Below are 17,429 nucleotides of genomic sequence, written 5' to 3'. Positions count from 1 at the left end.
CATAGTATTAAATGTGGGGGGGGGAAATGACAACAAACAACCCAGATGTGGGTTAACTTGTGCGTACAACTTACCTCAGTTAAATAAAAATGCATATATGATTTTTTTAACTGAATCTTTGGACATGACTAGAGCCACAAAACACCCTTCATGACGACAACCATAATCACAACACAGACAACAAAAAAAAGGACAAAGACAAGCACGTACACACTCGCAGTCCAAACCCACCCAGTACACTCCATATCAAGCCCATCCCACACGCTGAATGAGATTAGTCGTAGGTCATGCATGGGTTTAAATGATCATGGTGAAAATGAAACAGGACAGGGTGAAGAAAGCAAATTAAAATGAATGTTGGGAAAATGAAGCACGCCTCTGGGATTGCCAATAAAAATTGTATCGCTTTCAAGTATGAGAAAAGAAAAATGGCACAAACGGAGTCACATGGGTCTTGCCTGGAAGTTGGCCGTGTACGTGCAACACCTCTCCTACACTAGGGGTATTAGTAAGTGCGGTGAGAAATCCTTCCGCACTCGTTTCAAGACAGTGACAATGCCACGACTTCAGAATGGGCATAGATGTTTCTTCTACAGCCAAATGGAGAGAGAAAGGTGTTGTGTAAAAACAGAAAGGATGACAAGAAGGGAAATAACTAAAGAAGAAGGAACTAAAGATGGTGGTTTAAGGTTCATAGAGGCAGCTTTGACTTCCTAAGTCTGGTAGAGCGTGTAGGTGAGGTGCGGGATGGTTGAGGTGCAGGTTAAGAAGGGTAGGGAGTGACAGTGATGTATTTTTTTGGTGGGAGAGGAAGGGAGTTATTGTTTAAGCACCTGCATGGTGTCTGTGTCAGAGGCAGAACCGTGGCTGGATCTCCAAGGGGTGCTCTTACACCGCATGGTGTGCACCCAGGAGTTGGAGCGGTCTAGGCCCTGAGACATCAAGGGTCCCAAGTCAAAGGGTAGGCAAGATTAAGGGAACCACAAGCGGACAGAGCAGCACAGAGGAGGAAGGAATAGCATAGAGGTTAACGGTTAAGATGATTGAATCGTAAGCAGCAAGGCGGAATAATAAAGTTAGTTAGTTAAAGATCTGAAATAATTTCATGAGAAACTCCTGATTCATGAAAACAGAAATGCATGAACAGATTAGATTGCATATCCCATCATAATAATCTGCACCCTTGGTTCAGAAATAAGAATACAGGTTAGTTTAGTAGCATTATACTGTAGGTATCATTCATCACACAGGGGAAGCCATAGAACTAGAATCACTAGGATACCTTGAACAGGAATCTCCATTCAAGTCGATGTGCCATCATGGGTGGATATTCTATTTCTATGGGGGTAGCATCCATCACTAGCATCACGTTAGACCAGACTATTCAGAAAGACCGAGAAGGGAGTGTTCATCCCTCACTCATCTGTTAAGTACTTTTGGGGTCAAACTAAGTAATTTGATCAAAGTACGATTTATATGGCTGCATTAGAGCAAGTCCATGCTATTAACTAATTTACAAAGTGTCTCTGCAATACACTTGGATACCCCTGGAAATGACCCAACTAACAGAGCCATGAAGATTGTTTAACTTTACTAAAAGTGTGCCACTGTATGCTTTGCTATGCCTTCGTCGCGGAGGTTACCCTCTCTCTTCTGTGTGTCAGGTTGCCAATACAGGGGTTACAGAGATAAGGTGTTCCTGCTGATGTTTGTCCATCAGCTATAGGGTTGACAAGTCACACAGTTGAGAAATGCTGCTCTCAGGTTCATAGTGTACAGTAAGTGATACAGTGGTACAGTGAACGCTTATGTGGAGGCAGAAACAGTGGGGTTTTTCAATCCAATCCTCTTTGAAGTCAGTGAATCCATGTAAATGAGGGCTGTGCGAGTGGCTTCCATCTGGCCACTCTACCATAAATGCCGGATTGGTGAAATGCTTCAGAGATGGTTGTGCTTCTGGAAGGTTCTCCCATTTCCACAGAGGAAATCTAGAGCTCTGTCAGTGAGACCATTGACACAATCCTGTCTCAGAGCTATACAGATAATTATTTCGACCTCAAAGCTTGGTTTTTGCTCTGACATGCACTGTCAAGTCTGGGACCTTATATTGACAAGTGCCTTTCCAAATCATGTCCAATCAATTGAATTTACTACAGGTGGACTACAATCAAGTTGTAGAAATATCTTAACTTCTTGGTGACAGGGGGGCAGTATTGAGTAGCTTGGATGAATAAGGTGCCCAGAGTAAACTGCCTGCTACTTTGTCCCAGATGCTAATATATGCATATTATTAGTAGTATTGGATAGAAAACTCTGAAGTTTCTAAAACGGTTTGAATTATGTCTATGAGTAGAACATAACTCATATGGCAGGTGAAAACCTGAGACAAATCCAACCAGGAAGTGGGAAATCTGAGGTTTGTAGTTTCATTTAAGTGATTGCCTATCCAATATGCTGTGTCTATGGGGCCAGATTGCACTTTCCAAGGCTTCCAGCAGATGTCAACAGTCTTTAGAAAGTTGTTGCAGGCTTCTATTGTGGAAGGTGGTTGAATAAGAGCTGTTTCCACAAGTGGACGGCTGAGGCCAATTAGTTGTTTACTGTGCGGTCACGAGGACGGGCCGTGCCTTATTTTTCCCTCTGTAATGAATACGCTATTGTCCGGTTGGAATATTATTGAAGATTTGTTATAAACAGACCCTAAGGATTGATTGTAAACATTGTTTGACATGTTTCTACAAACTGTAATGGAACACTTGACCTTTCGTCTGGATTTGGGCTCGCGCATTGTGCCTTTGGAATAGTAAACTAAACGCGCGAACAAAACAGAGGTATTTGGACATAAATATGGACGTATTCGAACCAAACTAAAATTTATTGTGTGAGTCCTGGGAGTGCATTCTGACGAAGATAAGGAAAGGTAAGTGAAGATTTCTAATGCTATTTATGACTTTTGTTGACTCCACAATTTGGCGGTTAACTGTATTGCTTGCTTTTGTGGCTGAACGCTGTTCTCAGATGATTGAATAGTGCTTTTGCCGTAAAGCTTTTTTGAAATCTGACACAGGGGTTGCATTAAGAACAAGTTTATCTTTAATTCTATGTAAAACATGTATATTTCATCAAAGTTTATGAGTATTTCTGTTATTTGATGTGGCTCTCTGCAATTTCTCCGGATATTTTTGAGGCATTTCTGAACATGGCGCCAATGTAAACTGAGGTTTTTGGATATAAATATGAACTTGATCGAACAAAACATACATGTATTGTGTAACATTGAGTCCTGTGAGTGTCATCTGATGAAGATCGTCAAAGGTTAGTGAGTCATTGATCTTTATTTCTGCTTTTTGGTTGGAAAATGGCTGAAGGATCTCTGTGAATAGTTGCTGACCTAACATAATGATATGTTCTGCTTTCGACCAAAAGCCTTTTTGAAATCGGACACTGTGGTTGGATTAACGAGAAGTGTATCTTTAAAATGGTTTAAAATACTTGTATGGTTGAGGAATTTTAATTATGAGATTTCTGCCCTGCAATTTCACTGGCTGTTGGCGAGGAGGGACGCTAGCGTCCCGAACGATCCCAGAGAGGTTAAGGATGATCAATGGAAACGGAATGCACTGGAGCTGAATTTCGAGTCTAATAGCAAAGGGCATGAATACTTTGGTAAAAAATATAACATTTGCAAAAATGTATAAAAACCTGTTTTCGCTTTCTCATGATGGGGTATTCTGTGTTGATTTCTTTATTTAATCAATTTTAGAATAAGGCTGTAACGTGGAAAAAGTCAAAGGGCCTGAATCCCGAAAGCACTGTATATCACGGCTGTCAGCCAATCAGCATTCAGGGCTGGAACCACCCAGTTTATAATCTAAAATATGTCCCATATAACATAATTCAGACTACAACTGAACTATAGTTTAGTTTCTTATTGAAAAGTAAAACACCATCAGTGTTTTAACTGATTCCATCCAAAATATACAGCGAAATTATTTAATCTAATAATGACGCCAGAGGGGAAGGCTGACCCATTGTGTTATTTTTGTATTATATTATCGTGCTGATCCTAAAATGTTTTGTACATAACAGCGATTACGAACCTCGATTTGGATGAGTACTTCTATTTCAACGAATCGGAGCCAAAGGACATACTGCTCATCCCAGACCCAATCCCCGTCACTCGGAGGAGGAGGCGGCGACAGAGGTTGGCGTGCAGGATATCTAACAAGACTGAGTGGATAAGTCGCCATTACCTTCCATTCTATTGGCGAACATGAAATCATTGGAATATAAACTGGATGAGCTTGATTAGAGATTATCCTATCCATGTGATCTGAAATACATATATCCTACGTTTCACCGCTTCGTGGCTGAACAAGGACAAGTAAAATATAAATCTAGCTGGTTTTTCCATACATCGGCAGAACAGACAGCTGCCTAAGGTAAGCTGAGGGGAGGGGGGTGTGTCTCTTTGTCAAAACAGTTGGTGCGCGATATCGAATATTGAGGAAGTCGCAAGGTTCTGCTTACAGGAGTTAGAATACCTCATGATAAGCTGACCACACTACTTATCAAGAGAGTTTATCTATATTTTTCGTAGCCATCTATTTGCCACCACAAACCGATGCTGGAACTAAAACCATAAGCGAACAAGAAAATGCTCACCCAGATGCGGTGCTCCTTGTGTCCGGGGATTTAAATACAGGGAAACCATTTCCCTCATTTCTACCAGTATATTATTAGTAGATTTGGATAGAAAACACTGAAGTTTCTAAAACTGTTTGAATCATGTCTGTGAGTATAACATAACTTATGTAGCAGGCAAAACCCCGAGGACTAACCGTTCAGATTTTTTTTTTTTAGGTCTCTGTCTGTTCAGTGAGTTCCCGTTGGCAAACAATATTTCTTAGGAACTGGAATTGCAGTTCCTACCACTTCCACTGGATGTCACCAGTCTTTGGAATTTGGTTGAGGTTATTTATTTGTCCAATGAAGAAGTAGGCCATCTAGGAACTGGTTAACACTGTTGAGAGTTGCGCAAGATGTGAAAAGTAGCATGGTTTGTTGTCACCTGTATTGAACACAGATAGACCCGTCTACAATTTGATCGATTATTAACGTTTAAAAATACCTACAGTTGTATTACAAAAGTATTTTGGCAAAGTTTATAGGCAACTTTGAAATATTTTGTAGTGACGTTGCGCATTTTGAAAGCTGTTTTTTTCTGGATCAAACGCGCTTTATAAATTGACATTTGGATATATATGGACGGAATTAATCGAACAAAAGGACCAATTGTGATGTTTATGGGACATATTGGAGTGCCAACAAAAGAAGCTCGTCAAAGGTAATGCATGTTTTATATTTTATTTCTGCGTTTTGTGTAGCGCCTGCAGGGTTGAAATATGCTACCCTCTTTGTTTACTGTTGTGCTATCATCAGATAATAGCTTCTTATGCTTTCGCCGAAAAGCCTTTTAAAAATCTGACATGTTGGCTGGATTCACAACGAGTGTAGCTTTAATTGTGTATCTTACATGTGTGATTTAATGAAAGTTTGATCATTTTTTATTTTATTTGCCGCGCTGCATTTTCCCTGTTTTTTGTCCAAGTGGGACGCAACCGTCCCCTATACCATAAGAAGTTAAGATCCCACTTTGTCTCTGTACTGACATTTTGCCTGTTTGATTGCCTTATAACTACACTTGTTTTTTTGTCCATATTCCCAGTCACCTTGCAAATGGTTAATTGCAGTAGTTTGAGCTTTCAGGTTTGAGTGAATGCTGCCATCTATCCACGGTTTCTGGTTTGGGTAAGTTTTAATAGTCACAGTAGGAACAACATCCCCTATACACTTCCTGATGAACTCAGTCACCGTGTCCGTGTATACGTCAATGTTATTCTCAGAGGGTACCTGGAACATATCCCAGTCCGTGTGATCAAAACAATCTTGAAGCGTGGATTCCGATTTGTCAGACCAGCGATGAATAGACCTTAGCATGGGTACTTCCTGTTTGAGTTTCTGCCTATAGGAAGGGAGGAGCAAAATGGAGTTGTGATCGGATTTGCCGAAGGGAGGGTGGGGGAGGGTCCTTTTAGGCATCTCGAAAGGGGGAGTAGCAGTGGTCCAGTGTTTTTCCAGAGCGAGTACTATAGTCAATGTGTTGACAGAACTTCGGTAGTATTTTCCTCAAATTTGCATTAAAATCCCCAGCTACAATAAATGCGGCCGCAGGATGAGGTTTCTAGTTTGCATAAAGTCCTGTGTAGTTCCTTGAGGGATGCCATAGTATTGGCCTGAGGGAGCAGTATACACGGCTGTGACTACAACCAAAGATTATGCCCCTGAACAAGGCCGTTAACCCACTGTTCCTAGGCCGTCATTGAAAATAAGAATTTGTTCTTAACTGACTTGCCTAGTTAAATTAAGTTTTTTTTTTATTTTATATATTATAATTTACCTCCCAAAACAATTACGGTCGGCATTTGATTGTGAGGTATTTTATGTCGGGTAAACAAAAGGACTTGAGTTTCGGTATGTTATCACAATCGCACCATGAGTAGTTAATCATGAAACATACACTACCGCCTTTCTTCTTTCCGGAGAGTTCTTTATTCCTCTATGCGTGATGTACTGAGAACCCAGCTGGCTGTATGGACGGGGACAGTATATCCCGAGAGAGCCATGCTTCCGTGAAACAGAGTATGTTACAGTCCCTGATGTCTCTCTGGAAGGAGATCCTCACCCTGAGCTCATAGACTTTATTGTCCAGAGACTAAGTGAGTAATATACTCAGAAGCGGTGGAAGGTGTGCATGCCTCCAGAGTCTGACTAGAAGTCCACTCCGAATACCTCTCCTCCCCCGGTGGCATCTTGGAGCAGGCTCTGGGATAAGTTCAATTGCCCTGTGGGGTACGAACAAAGGATCCAATTCGGGAAAGTCATATTCCTGGTCATAATGCAGGTGAGTTACCGTCGCACTGATATCCAAAAGATATTTCCGTATGTATGTGACACATTATTAGCCCAGAACGTTTTTTGTAAGAAATAACTAAATACTACAAAGTTGCTTAGGAGCTAGAAGCAGAGCTCGCCCATATCTCAGATACCCACTGCAGCCCTCATCCTTCACATGCAACATCCGATCTGTTAAAGGTCCCCAAAGCACATACATTCCTGGGTTGCTCCCCTTTTCAGTTCGCTGCAGCTAGCGACTGGAACAAGCTGCAAAAAAAACTGGACAGATTTAACTCTGTCTCTTCATTCAAAGACTCAATCATGGACACTCTTACTGACATTGTGGCTGCTAAGCGTGATCTATTGTTGACTCTACCTTCTTGCCTTTGTGCTGTTGTCTGTGCCTAATAATGTTTGTACCATGTTTTGTGCTGCTGCCATCTTGTGTTGCTACCATGTTGTCATGTGGTGTTGCTACAGTACCATGCTGTGTTAGGATGGCAGCAACACATGACATGTTGTCGTCTTAGGCCTCTCTTTATGTAGTGGTGTGGTGTCGTCTCGTCGTGATGTGCGTTTTGTACTATATTTTATTTTTAACCCCAACCCCCATCATTGCCGTACACACAGAAACAGGGGCATTCTCATTGCCTCTTCAGAAAGTAGCAGGAAATATGAACCAATGATGCATTCTGTTCATGACTTACAATAAACTTAGAGAAATGTATACATTTCCTATACATTTAGTTGATTCCCTACTAAGGTCAATTCCGTTTCAATGCATGGATTGCGCGAGGGCCCACATTATCATATTTGGACCAGAATGCGGCTCTCCACCACCTATTGTTCCTGCAGTGATGATTCACCATCTAATGTTTTCATAATTTATTTGCAGATAATTTCCAAAAAGCCTATTCGGTAGGCTACACTGACTAACGAGACACTCACAGACCTGCAAACTTCAGCACGGCGGCAGCACCCCAATAGATCGCTAGAAGATGCATATCGTTCATTCTGGCGGGAAAGGGTGCGACGGACTAGCGATTTGAAACTTTGAAATGAAAAGTAGCCTAGTTAATATAAAGTGGAAAAACGGCTGGCGCTATTGGAAAACACTGCACCATTGATGCATAGTGGACTGACTACACCCCAAAAGAACTGAGAAACATAACGTAAACCATGTCTGGTCTGTAACGTGTCTCCTACCTTACTACCGATGATGGATCGGACCTCATCGTCAGGGGAGGTGGGTGTGCCAGAGATATCAGGGTTACTGTTGCTAAGGCTACGAGAGCGGTTGAGGTTTAGGCTGGCAGGTCGCTGGGCGGACCTGGCCATGGTGGCATAGTGGACTGAACCACCCAGACCTGGACCTAAGACAAACGCACACATGGAAGAGAAGAAAATACAAATTATTGCTCCACAACAAATGTAATGGCGCTTACAATTTAATCGATTTTAATAGAAGTAAAACGGGTAAAACAAAAAAATTAAGCTAAAGTACCTGGAGAGGGGGAGTTGGGGTCCATGTTGGGCAGGCGGAAGACGTAGTATACATAAGAGGAGAGCAGGCTGTTTCTGCCGTGCATGTCCTGACTAGTATCCAAGTACTTATGAAGCCGGTTCACTATGGACGCCATCACCTCGAACGACGCCTGGCCCAGGTTCACTACACATACAAACATGGACAACACATTTAGGACCAGATAGTGCAGTCGTTTTATTCAGTGCCAGTTCAATGGCATTACAAATAAATAAAGTTCAAAGGCATCACAAATAAATAAAGTTCAAAGGCACATGTTTCAGGTTTGTTCTTAAAATATGAGCACTTTGAATATTTGTGTCATTTATGATCTTCCTATTATTGTTAATCATTTGGAAGGTTAGATGACCGACGGAATACAATTATTTAAATGAACTGATTGAAAGGCTACAGTTCCTATGAGCCTGGATGCGGTACCTATCTGTCCTGATATGACGGGCGGCCGCACCACCAGCAGCACCAGCTTGTCCAATAGGAGGTGGAGGAAGCGGACGATGGGCTCCAGCTGGGAGGAGTTCAGCGCGGCGATGCTGGACTTTAACTCCTCCTCCAGGTTGTTCTCCATGATGCGCATGTCTCCTATCCGCACAGGGAACATGTGGTCCAGGGCATGGACCAAAGCAAAAAACTTATCCAGGTACTGGTCCTGATGGAGGGAGGGAGGGATGGAAGGAGGGAGGGAAAGAGAGAGAGAGAGAGAGAGAGAGATGGGGGGATGGGAGAAGTCAGTAACAAAGAAAACCTGGCTTTGATCAAATAAATATTTGAGACTCTGCTCTGTCTGCTCTGTGGTAAGAACAACAGACTAGAGGTCGACCGATTATGCTTTTTCAACGGCAATACCAAAAAAAGTAGATACCGATTAAAATCAGCCATTTATCAGCATATATATATATTTATCAGCAATGGCAAATGGCTGATTTAATATATATTTGTAATAATGACAATTACAACAATACTGAATTAACAATTATTTTAACTTAATACAATAGATACATTCAATTTAGTCTCAAATAAATAATGAAACATGTTCAATATGGTTTAAATAATGCAAAAACACAGTGCTGGAGAAGAAAGTAAAAGTGCAATATGTGCCATGAAAAAAAGCGAATGTTTCAGTTCCTTGCTCAAAACATGAGAACATATGAAAGCTGGTGGTTCCTTTTAACATGAGTCTTCAATATTCCCAGTTAAGAAGTTTTAGGTTATAGTTATTATAGGAATTATAGGACTATTTCTTTCTATACCATTTGTATTTCAAATACCTTTGACTATTGGATGTTCATATAGGCACTACAATATTGCCAGGCTAATCTCGGGAGTTGATAGGCTTGAAGTCATAAACAGCGCTGTGCTTCAAGCATTGTGAAGAGCTGCTGGCAAATGCAGGAAAGTGCTGTTTGAATGAATGCTTACGAGCCTGCTGCTGCCTACCACACCTCAGTCAGACTGCTCTATCAAATATCAAATCATAGACTTAATTATAATAACACACAGAAATACTAGCCTTAGGTCATTAATATGGTCAAATCTGAAAACTATAATTTAGAAAACAAAACGTTTATGTTTTCAGTGAAATACGGAACCGTTCCATATTTTATCGAATGGGTCGCAACCTTAAGTCTAAATATTGATGTTACATTGCACAACCTTCAATGTTATGTCATAATTAGAAAATGTTGGTTGTGGTAGGCTATACCTGTGTGTGGACAGTGGAAACGGATGTCACTTCAACGTTGAAAACACCTCTGTGGTTATCCACCCATTTCATCCCAGGTAGAGGAACATCAGGGGAGAGAACAGAGTAGGACTGAGGAGGTTTCTCCAGAGACACAGGCAGACAGAAGTTTCCTGTACGCAGACGACCGTTCTGCAGCATAGGAATCCACTAAGGAGAGAGAAGGAGAGAAATACAGATGATTAGGGCCTGAAAAGCAAAAGGCATGTGCGTGTGCGTGTGTGTGGTGCGTGTGAAACGGTGTGCATTTGCATGCACACACACACACACACACACACACACACACACACACACACACGTGTGTGACATGCCCGTACACATGTGCGCATGCGTTTGTGCATACATGTGCAGTAGTTACCGTGTATCCCACGGGTGTCTCCAGAGGGGTGTTCTGTTTCTGCTGGCAGCTAACATGGTAGAAAGTGAACAGGATGTGGTGGTGGTCAGTCAGAGAAGCCGGCAGCTTGATCTTCACCTCATCATGGAAGTCTGGGGACCTGGGGGAAACACGACAACCATTACACACAGAGTTGATTTAATGGTTGGTTAGGGCTTCATAATAAATAAACGTCTGGGAAAGACTGGGGTCGTATAGGAATAGACATCTAAGAGGATTATAGAGAAGTCCGGGGATCCGGGGAACAGCCATTACAGAGTCCTGGTCAGTTAGGGCTGTAAAAGGAATAGGAATAAGCATATAAATGTCACGGTTGGTTAGGGCAGAGGTTTATAGGAATAAACAACACACTAAAAGACTGCAAAGAAAGAAGCAAGGGGTTAATAGCTATAGAACAAAACCATCTAAATTAATACAGAGCAAGCCTTTTTCTCATGGAGACAAAATAGATTGTTTGTGGATAAAGGGTAGAAACATCCTTTGGAGCGAAGGATCCTGAGCAACCTTTCCCCCTAATGGAAAATATAACATTATTGAACAGGCCGAGGGAATTAAACCCCAAACATCCAAAGGTGAAACCTTTCAAAATCTGTGATAAAAAAAATAGTTAACTATGTTAAACCTTAACACTAGAAAAGCCAAGAGCGTCATATGGACGCAAAACTAATTTACGTTTTATTACTCTACATTTTTTAAATTCGTGTCCCCCATGTCCTTGACTTTTCCTAAATAGATCTTTAATACACATTGTCAACATCTTAATATCACAAAACAGAATTTGTGTTATAAGCAGTTAAGACGACATGTCATTCCCCCTTCCCTTTCATTGACGACCGAACAGCAAGTGCTGACGAGTTTATAAAAAGGTGTTGAACTGAGTGAATAAAGTCAATCTCCTATATCCCTTTGCCATTCATAGACCATATAACGTAGTTGCAGAGGCAAGAAAAAGTATGTGTGAACCCTTTGGAATTACCTGGATTTCTGCATAAATTGGTCATCAAATTTGATCTGATCTTCATCTAAGTCACGACAATAGACAAACATAGTGTGCTTGAACTAATAACACACAATTGATTGTATTTTTCTTGTCTACATCATTTAAACATTCACAGTGTAGGTTGGGGAAAGTATGTGAACCCCTAGGCCAGTGGTCACCAAACGGTCGATGGCGATCAACCTGTTGATCTCCAAGGCATTTCTAGTCAATCCCTAAACATTTCTGTAAAAAAAAATAACAACGATTAAGCCTTGTTTTCCTATTTTTATTTGTCTCGGGCTGTTGGTGGTAGGTGCAGCCAATTCAACTGCCCTGCTCGCCGGGTAGGCAAACTGTTGCCATTTCACGTGTCTGAAGGTACAAGCTCTGCCAACCCGGCGGGCCCGGAGAGGAAATCAAGTGCCACTATAGGCCTACCGTTGGCCAATCAGATTGCTCAGATGACCGAGTCTGCAGTAAATGCAGGCATGAAAGAAAGCTACGGCAAAAATTGATACTGTGAGATTTCAAAACATTTAAAACCATGACCAGAGAGAGACTGTCAACGAATACGTCAAAGAGCTGCTGTTTTTATGAGTGAGTTCATGTTTAGGTTCATACTCAGCACTGTCAACACTTTATATTCAACACTTTATATTCAACACTTTTATAACCCATAAAATGCGCGTTCTTCCTATTTCCACTCAGCGCTACAACAAGCAGTGCAGCAGTAATGAATGAGTAGGAAAGTGTATATAAAGGCTTGCGTTGTTATTATTAGCAGCTTGGGTCTTTTTCAATATCAAGGAATATTTCACTTTCTCTGTTCATAGGAGAATTTGTCCATGAGGCAGAAGTAATGCGGTGCGACTCGAGTTTCACCATCAGCTGGAAGACGGTGTCGCTTTTTGGTCAGTGTGAGTGGCGGAAAGGGAGAGCGGAGGGATATTGAGAGACGGACCCCTCAGTCTGCTGCTCTCTCCCTCCATTGAGACTGACCATCAGATGCAGGCACCATCAGCCCAGTAAAATAAAAAGCAAATTATTTAAATGTGTGCTCACTCAGCTGTTCCTCACAAGTAATACAACAATGGATCGCTTACCGGTGTGATCATATAGCTACCACAAATGTTTTTTTTTTTTTAAATGTCCAGAACAACAATGCATTGGCAGGTAAATTCAAGCAGCCAGTATGCGGTGATATTGTATTGGGATTATAGCTTACTACACAAACCTCATTGCTACAGTACTGTTTTTAACTGGTTAATGTTGCATAGGCTTACGTTTTTTAAGTCATGTTAATAAAAAAAAATAATCAGAGCGGTAGATCTCGGCATGCATTTTGACTCAGAAAGGGATCTTGACTCAGAAAAGGTTGGTGACCACTGCCCTAGGCTAATGACTTCTCCGAAAGCTAATTGGGAGTCAGGAATCAGCTAACATGGAGTCCAATCAATGAGATCAGATTAGAGATGTTGGTTAGGGCTGCCTTGCCCGATAAAAAAACTTTAAAAAACTCACACTAAACAAGAATGGTGTTCAAGGGAGGACACCACGGGAGACAACACTGTTGTCCAAAAAAAACATTGCTGCACGTTTGAAGTTTGCGAAAGTGCACCTGGATGTTCCAGGTGCAAAATATTCTGTGAACCGATGAAACTACAGTTTTTTGGAAGGAACACACAACACTATGTGTGGAGGGAAAAAAAGCACAGCACACCAACATCAAAACCTCATCCCAACTGTAAAGTATGGTGGAGGGAGCATTATGGTTTGGGGCTGCTTTGCTGCCTCAGGGCCTGGATAGCGTACTATCGCCGACAGAAAAATGAATTCAAGTTTATCAAGACATTTTGCAGGAGAATGTTAGGCTCTGTCCACCAATTGAAGCTCAACAATGTAGAAAATAGTACAAATAAAGAAAAACCCTTGAATGAGTAGGTGTGCCCAAACTTTTGAATGGTTCTGTGTATATTTCTTTTAAGAAAGGGCCTAAGCACACTTCATACAAAATGGAAACATCAGTGAATTGTCTGACAGCTGGATCTGAGTCCCTCACCTGTTATGATACACTACAGCAGTGTATGCTTCTTTGGCGTAGTCTGCACAGCTAGACTTGCCAAAAATCACCTGAGGAAGAGAGAGATGAGAAAGAAACTTAGATGAAGAACAGCATACAGGGGTTGAATTACAGAGGACCAGAGGAAGAGAGGCAACATACAGTGGACATTAGACCTGTTTGTCTGCATGTGTTAAAATGATGTGTTTAGTAACAGATCTCAAATATACTTGAACACCATTCTTCACAATCCATTTCCATGAAATCAGTCTAGGATTGTGCAGCAGTACCTGGTAAAGCACCAAAATACACTAATAACCCTAAAATGAATTCTCGTGGCATGGTGAGCTAAGAATAATTATTGTGGGTGGGCTAAGAAGCATTCTCGTGTGTGTGTGTGTGTGTGTCATTGTTACCGGCATTGCGTTGTTGGGGTCCTCCCCGTTCATGAACTGCACTTTCACTGTGATGTTCCGGGCGGAGCCTTGACGGTTGGCGAAGTTCAGGCTGTGTGGGTTCACATACAGCAGGTTCCTGAGACACACATATACAGACACGCATTCCCATCGTGAAACCAAATCACCTTCCCGTCAAACAGTAACACATGAACTCAACTGACATAGCAGCACTGTTGATACTGTATGTATCAACAGCTCCGAGTGAATTTCACAACATTGTCCCCTCGCCATTTTCCTTAGGACATTACATACCTCCTACATATAATGTACTAAATATAACACATGTGCAGTACTATCAATAGGTCAGTGACTGGAGTGACCAAGGCCATCAGGGTAGGCCTCTGTGGCCACCGACTGGTGGAAAAGGGAGGCTCGTCCTGTCAATCACTCTGGATCCACAGCAACTAAATCCTCTGCTGGGCTGGATTGGTGGTTGTGTGTATGTGTGTGTGTGGGGGGGGGGGGGCAACATTTGCCTTACTGCACGACTGCTGGGGGAAGGTGCAATAATGCCATGGCCAACTGCGTATGTTCAATTCCGTCAAAGAGGTATAATGTTCATCATCGATGATAGATATGTAAAATGGAAAGTTATTTTACCCTTTTTTAAGTGTCTATAGTGGCAATTGGACAATATTGTGGTAGCCAATAGGTTGATGTTTTAAAAAAGCCCTCCTCTCTTCTCCACAGGCAGTAAGCAGCGGAGCTTCAGTTAACACTAGAAAGGCAGAGTGTGTCATAATGACGCAAACCAATTTAAAAAATGTATTACTTTGCCATTTTTTAAGTTAAGTCATGGTTTAAAGTATAATGCCATTATTGCGTTTGTGCTGATTGGCACACTTGGCACTTAAACGGATGTGTAGGCTACTGATATTTTCTTTATCTGACCGGGGGTCTTGGTGGTTTGGGTATTTTTATTTGTTTTGTTATAAAAAATAAGCTTTTACTCTGTTCCAACATACATTATTTTTGTTTCATAGTTGTAACAAAGACACTCCATGAATAGCATTTATTTTACACTTGAAACTGTGGTTTTAGTGTTTATTTTTACATATAACCTACAGTAACAAACAAATGAACATGCTACGTTATTTCAAATATTTTTTTTTTATGCAGGTCACTTTATTTGGATAGTCCATCTGTAGATACTATACAGATGGTTATACTATCAATAAACTATCTATATATAAACAACTGCTTGCTAAGTTACGGTTAGATTTAGAATAAGGGTAAGGGTTAAGGTTAGGTTAAGGGTTAATTTACAGTTGGGACAAGGGTTGGGGTTAGGTCAAGGGTTAGTAGATAGTATGTAGATAGTTGAAATGGACTAACTATCAGTTCCATCTGTAGATGCATTACAATCCAATCCAAATAAGGTGGTACCAATTTTTCGTATTCTAATGTTACCTAAGACCTTCATAAACACAACCAAACATTTTTTATTTTTTTTACAATAGCATATATTTCATCTATTTATTAGACTATTAGAATGTTGAAAAGATGTGTCATTGCCACGAAGGGAGGTCCAATGAGGCCAGGCTTTTCTAGTGCTAACAAGCTGGACACACACGCTTTAGGGTTCCCAGGGTTACGACCCCAGAACGTAAGCCGCAGTGCAGTGGCCTGACCACATTGACGTAGATTCCGCCGCAGGGGAGGTCCCCCTAGGACCACAGCTGTGACGACAAACGGGCTGAAACCGTGGGAATCCCTGATCCTTTCTCTCTCGGTTCATCTCCCTCACTCACGCTCTATCTATCTAATTTCCTCTCCCTTCGTTCCTCCCTCCTCCTTTCCCTGTCTAGTAGCTGTCTCTCCATGAAGGCGAAGAGCTGGATTAATATTTATTTTTGATCGGCTTGATTGTTCTTTGAGGCACCCATGGTGATTTTTGAATGATGTCATTGCATTGCAATAACCCCCAGGAAGAAAAAAAAACATTCTCACACATACGGACCAGATACAGCTCCCTTTTCAGCACGGGGCCAATTCTCTCCTATTGGTCCTTCAGCCTCAACAGATTCATCTCAGGTTAATCAATTATTTGACTCAGAGTAGCTGCATAACCAAACCAAGCCTAAGCACTGTTTCAGAGTCACACAGTCAACACTCGTCCTCCCACTGTAGGCCTACTACATGTCCCAATGTGAATACTGTACCCTGTTTGTGCTCCCCACAGATTTAGAAAGGATAACATATAGGGAGTAAGGAATCATGTAGCCAGTTGTGTTCGTTCAGAAACCCATATTTACTAAGGACATATTGCAGCCAGAGACTCTGTACTGTATGAACAAATAGCCAGCGTATCTGCATTTGCTATGAACATTGCTATGTACTAGAGCAGGGATGGTTAACTTTGATGGGGGTGGGGGCCACCAAAAAAATCTGAACTCATCATGGGATACTACACATTTTGCCATGGGACGGAGAGAAATGTTAGTTTTTAGTAATATATTTGAGTGAGACTGACTAACAAAATCAATGGGGGCCACCCGGCCTGTAATTCGACCATGATAATAAGTTTAGATAGCTGGCCGCTAAACTAACTTAGTAATCTAAAATAAATTGGTTAGCATGGACTAATTGACTGACTATCAGTGACTGACATAAGAGAAAAACTGCTGATGCACAAACACATTTCAAAATAAGGGGGTTGGGGGGTTGATCCGAGGGCCTTGAAAAGGGGGGCCACCAGTTGCCCATCCCTGCACTAGAGTTACCCGTGTCTGTAACGGCATGGTGAGTTTCGTCATGCATTTACAGGTAACATAAATGCTAAAGCAACTTCTGACAAAGGAGACGCTAACTACCTCCCCACAATGTGCCTCTGTTGAAGGGAAGTTGCTGTCCATCACTATTTCCTCATTATGTATTGGCGTTTCATTTGAAACTTTTGGGGACCACAAAATAAAGTATAACCATCGCTTTTCAGTTGGACAAACAATCCTAAAGAGGCAAAAAGTTGCTAAAAAGTCCTAGTGCCCCCCCCCCAAAAAAACATCTCTGCCCCCACCCACACACCTCTACACCCAATAAAACATAGAGCAGGACTAATATGATTTAGAGTCACTGAACCATCATTGAAACATGTTGTCGAGACAGTTTGACCAACATCTCAAAGTAGTCAGATTATTGGTAGGATTAAAATAATCTTGGCTAAGTAGGAGAAACAAAAGATGCTCACAAAGTGAGCACGGTCAGATTGCAGAACTAGAATAGTCAAATATGGCAACAAAATGAGTTCACAGTCGTCTACATTTATTCTCCCCCAATGCAAACTACAGCAAACACCATA

The 17,429-nt window shown here is 41.5% G+C and overlaps 1 protein-coding gene across 22 annotated transcripts in view; it reads right to left on the bottom strand.

Moving 5' to 3' along the window:
* Positions 1 to 17,429, bottom strand: part of LOC109898142 (dedicator of cytokinesis protein 7) — an 87,902-nt gene that overhangs the window by 33,466 nt on the left and 37,007 nt on the right. For 15 of the 22 annotated variants that reach the window (XR_004211241.1, XR_004211239.1, XM_031833683.1 and 12 more), the window contains exons 14-21: positions 14,090 to 14,207; positions 13,674 to 13,744; positions 10,597 to 10,735; positions 10,200 to 10,388; positions 8,918 to 9,146; positions 8,462 to 8,626; positions 8,164 to 8,330; positions 834 to 932 (exon numbers count right to left, since the gene is read on the bottom strand). Coding sequence is in view for 20 of the 22 variants with exons in the window: in XM_031833683.1 (XP_031689543.1) it covers positions 834 to 932; positions 8,164 to 8,330; positions 8,462 to 8,626; positions 8,918 to 9,146; positions 10,200 to 10,388; positions 10,597 to 10,735; positions 13,674 to 13,744; positions 14,090 to 14,207 (1,177 nt within the window). In the remaining 2 variants the exon portion in view is untranslated. The remainder of the gene's footprint in view (positions 1 to 833; positions 933 to 8,163; positions 8,331 to 8,461; positions 8,627 to 8,917; positions 9,147 to 10,199; positions 10,389 to 10,596; positions 10,736 to 13,673; positions 13,745 to 14,089; positions 14,208 to 17,429) is intronic. The other 7 variants (XM_031833680.1, XM_031833681.1, XM_031833682.1 and 4 more) reach the window with 1 other exon arrangement.

Source organism: Oncorhynchus kisutch, linkage group LG10, assembly GCF_002021735.2.
Source record: "Oncorhynchus kisutch isolate 150728-3 linkage group LG10, Okis_V2, whole genome shotgun sequence".
Classification (NCBI taxonomy): Eukaryota; Metazoa; Chordata; class Actinopteri; order Salmoniformes; family Salmonidae; genus Oncorhynchus; species Oncorhynchus kisutch.
The sequence above is the reverse complement of the archived record's forward strand: the minus strand, read 5'-3'. Positions and strand labels throughout refer to the sequence as shown.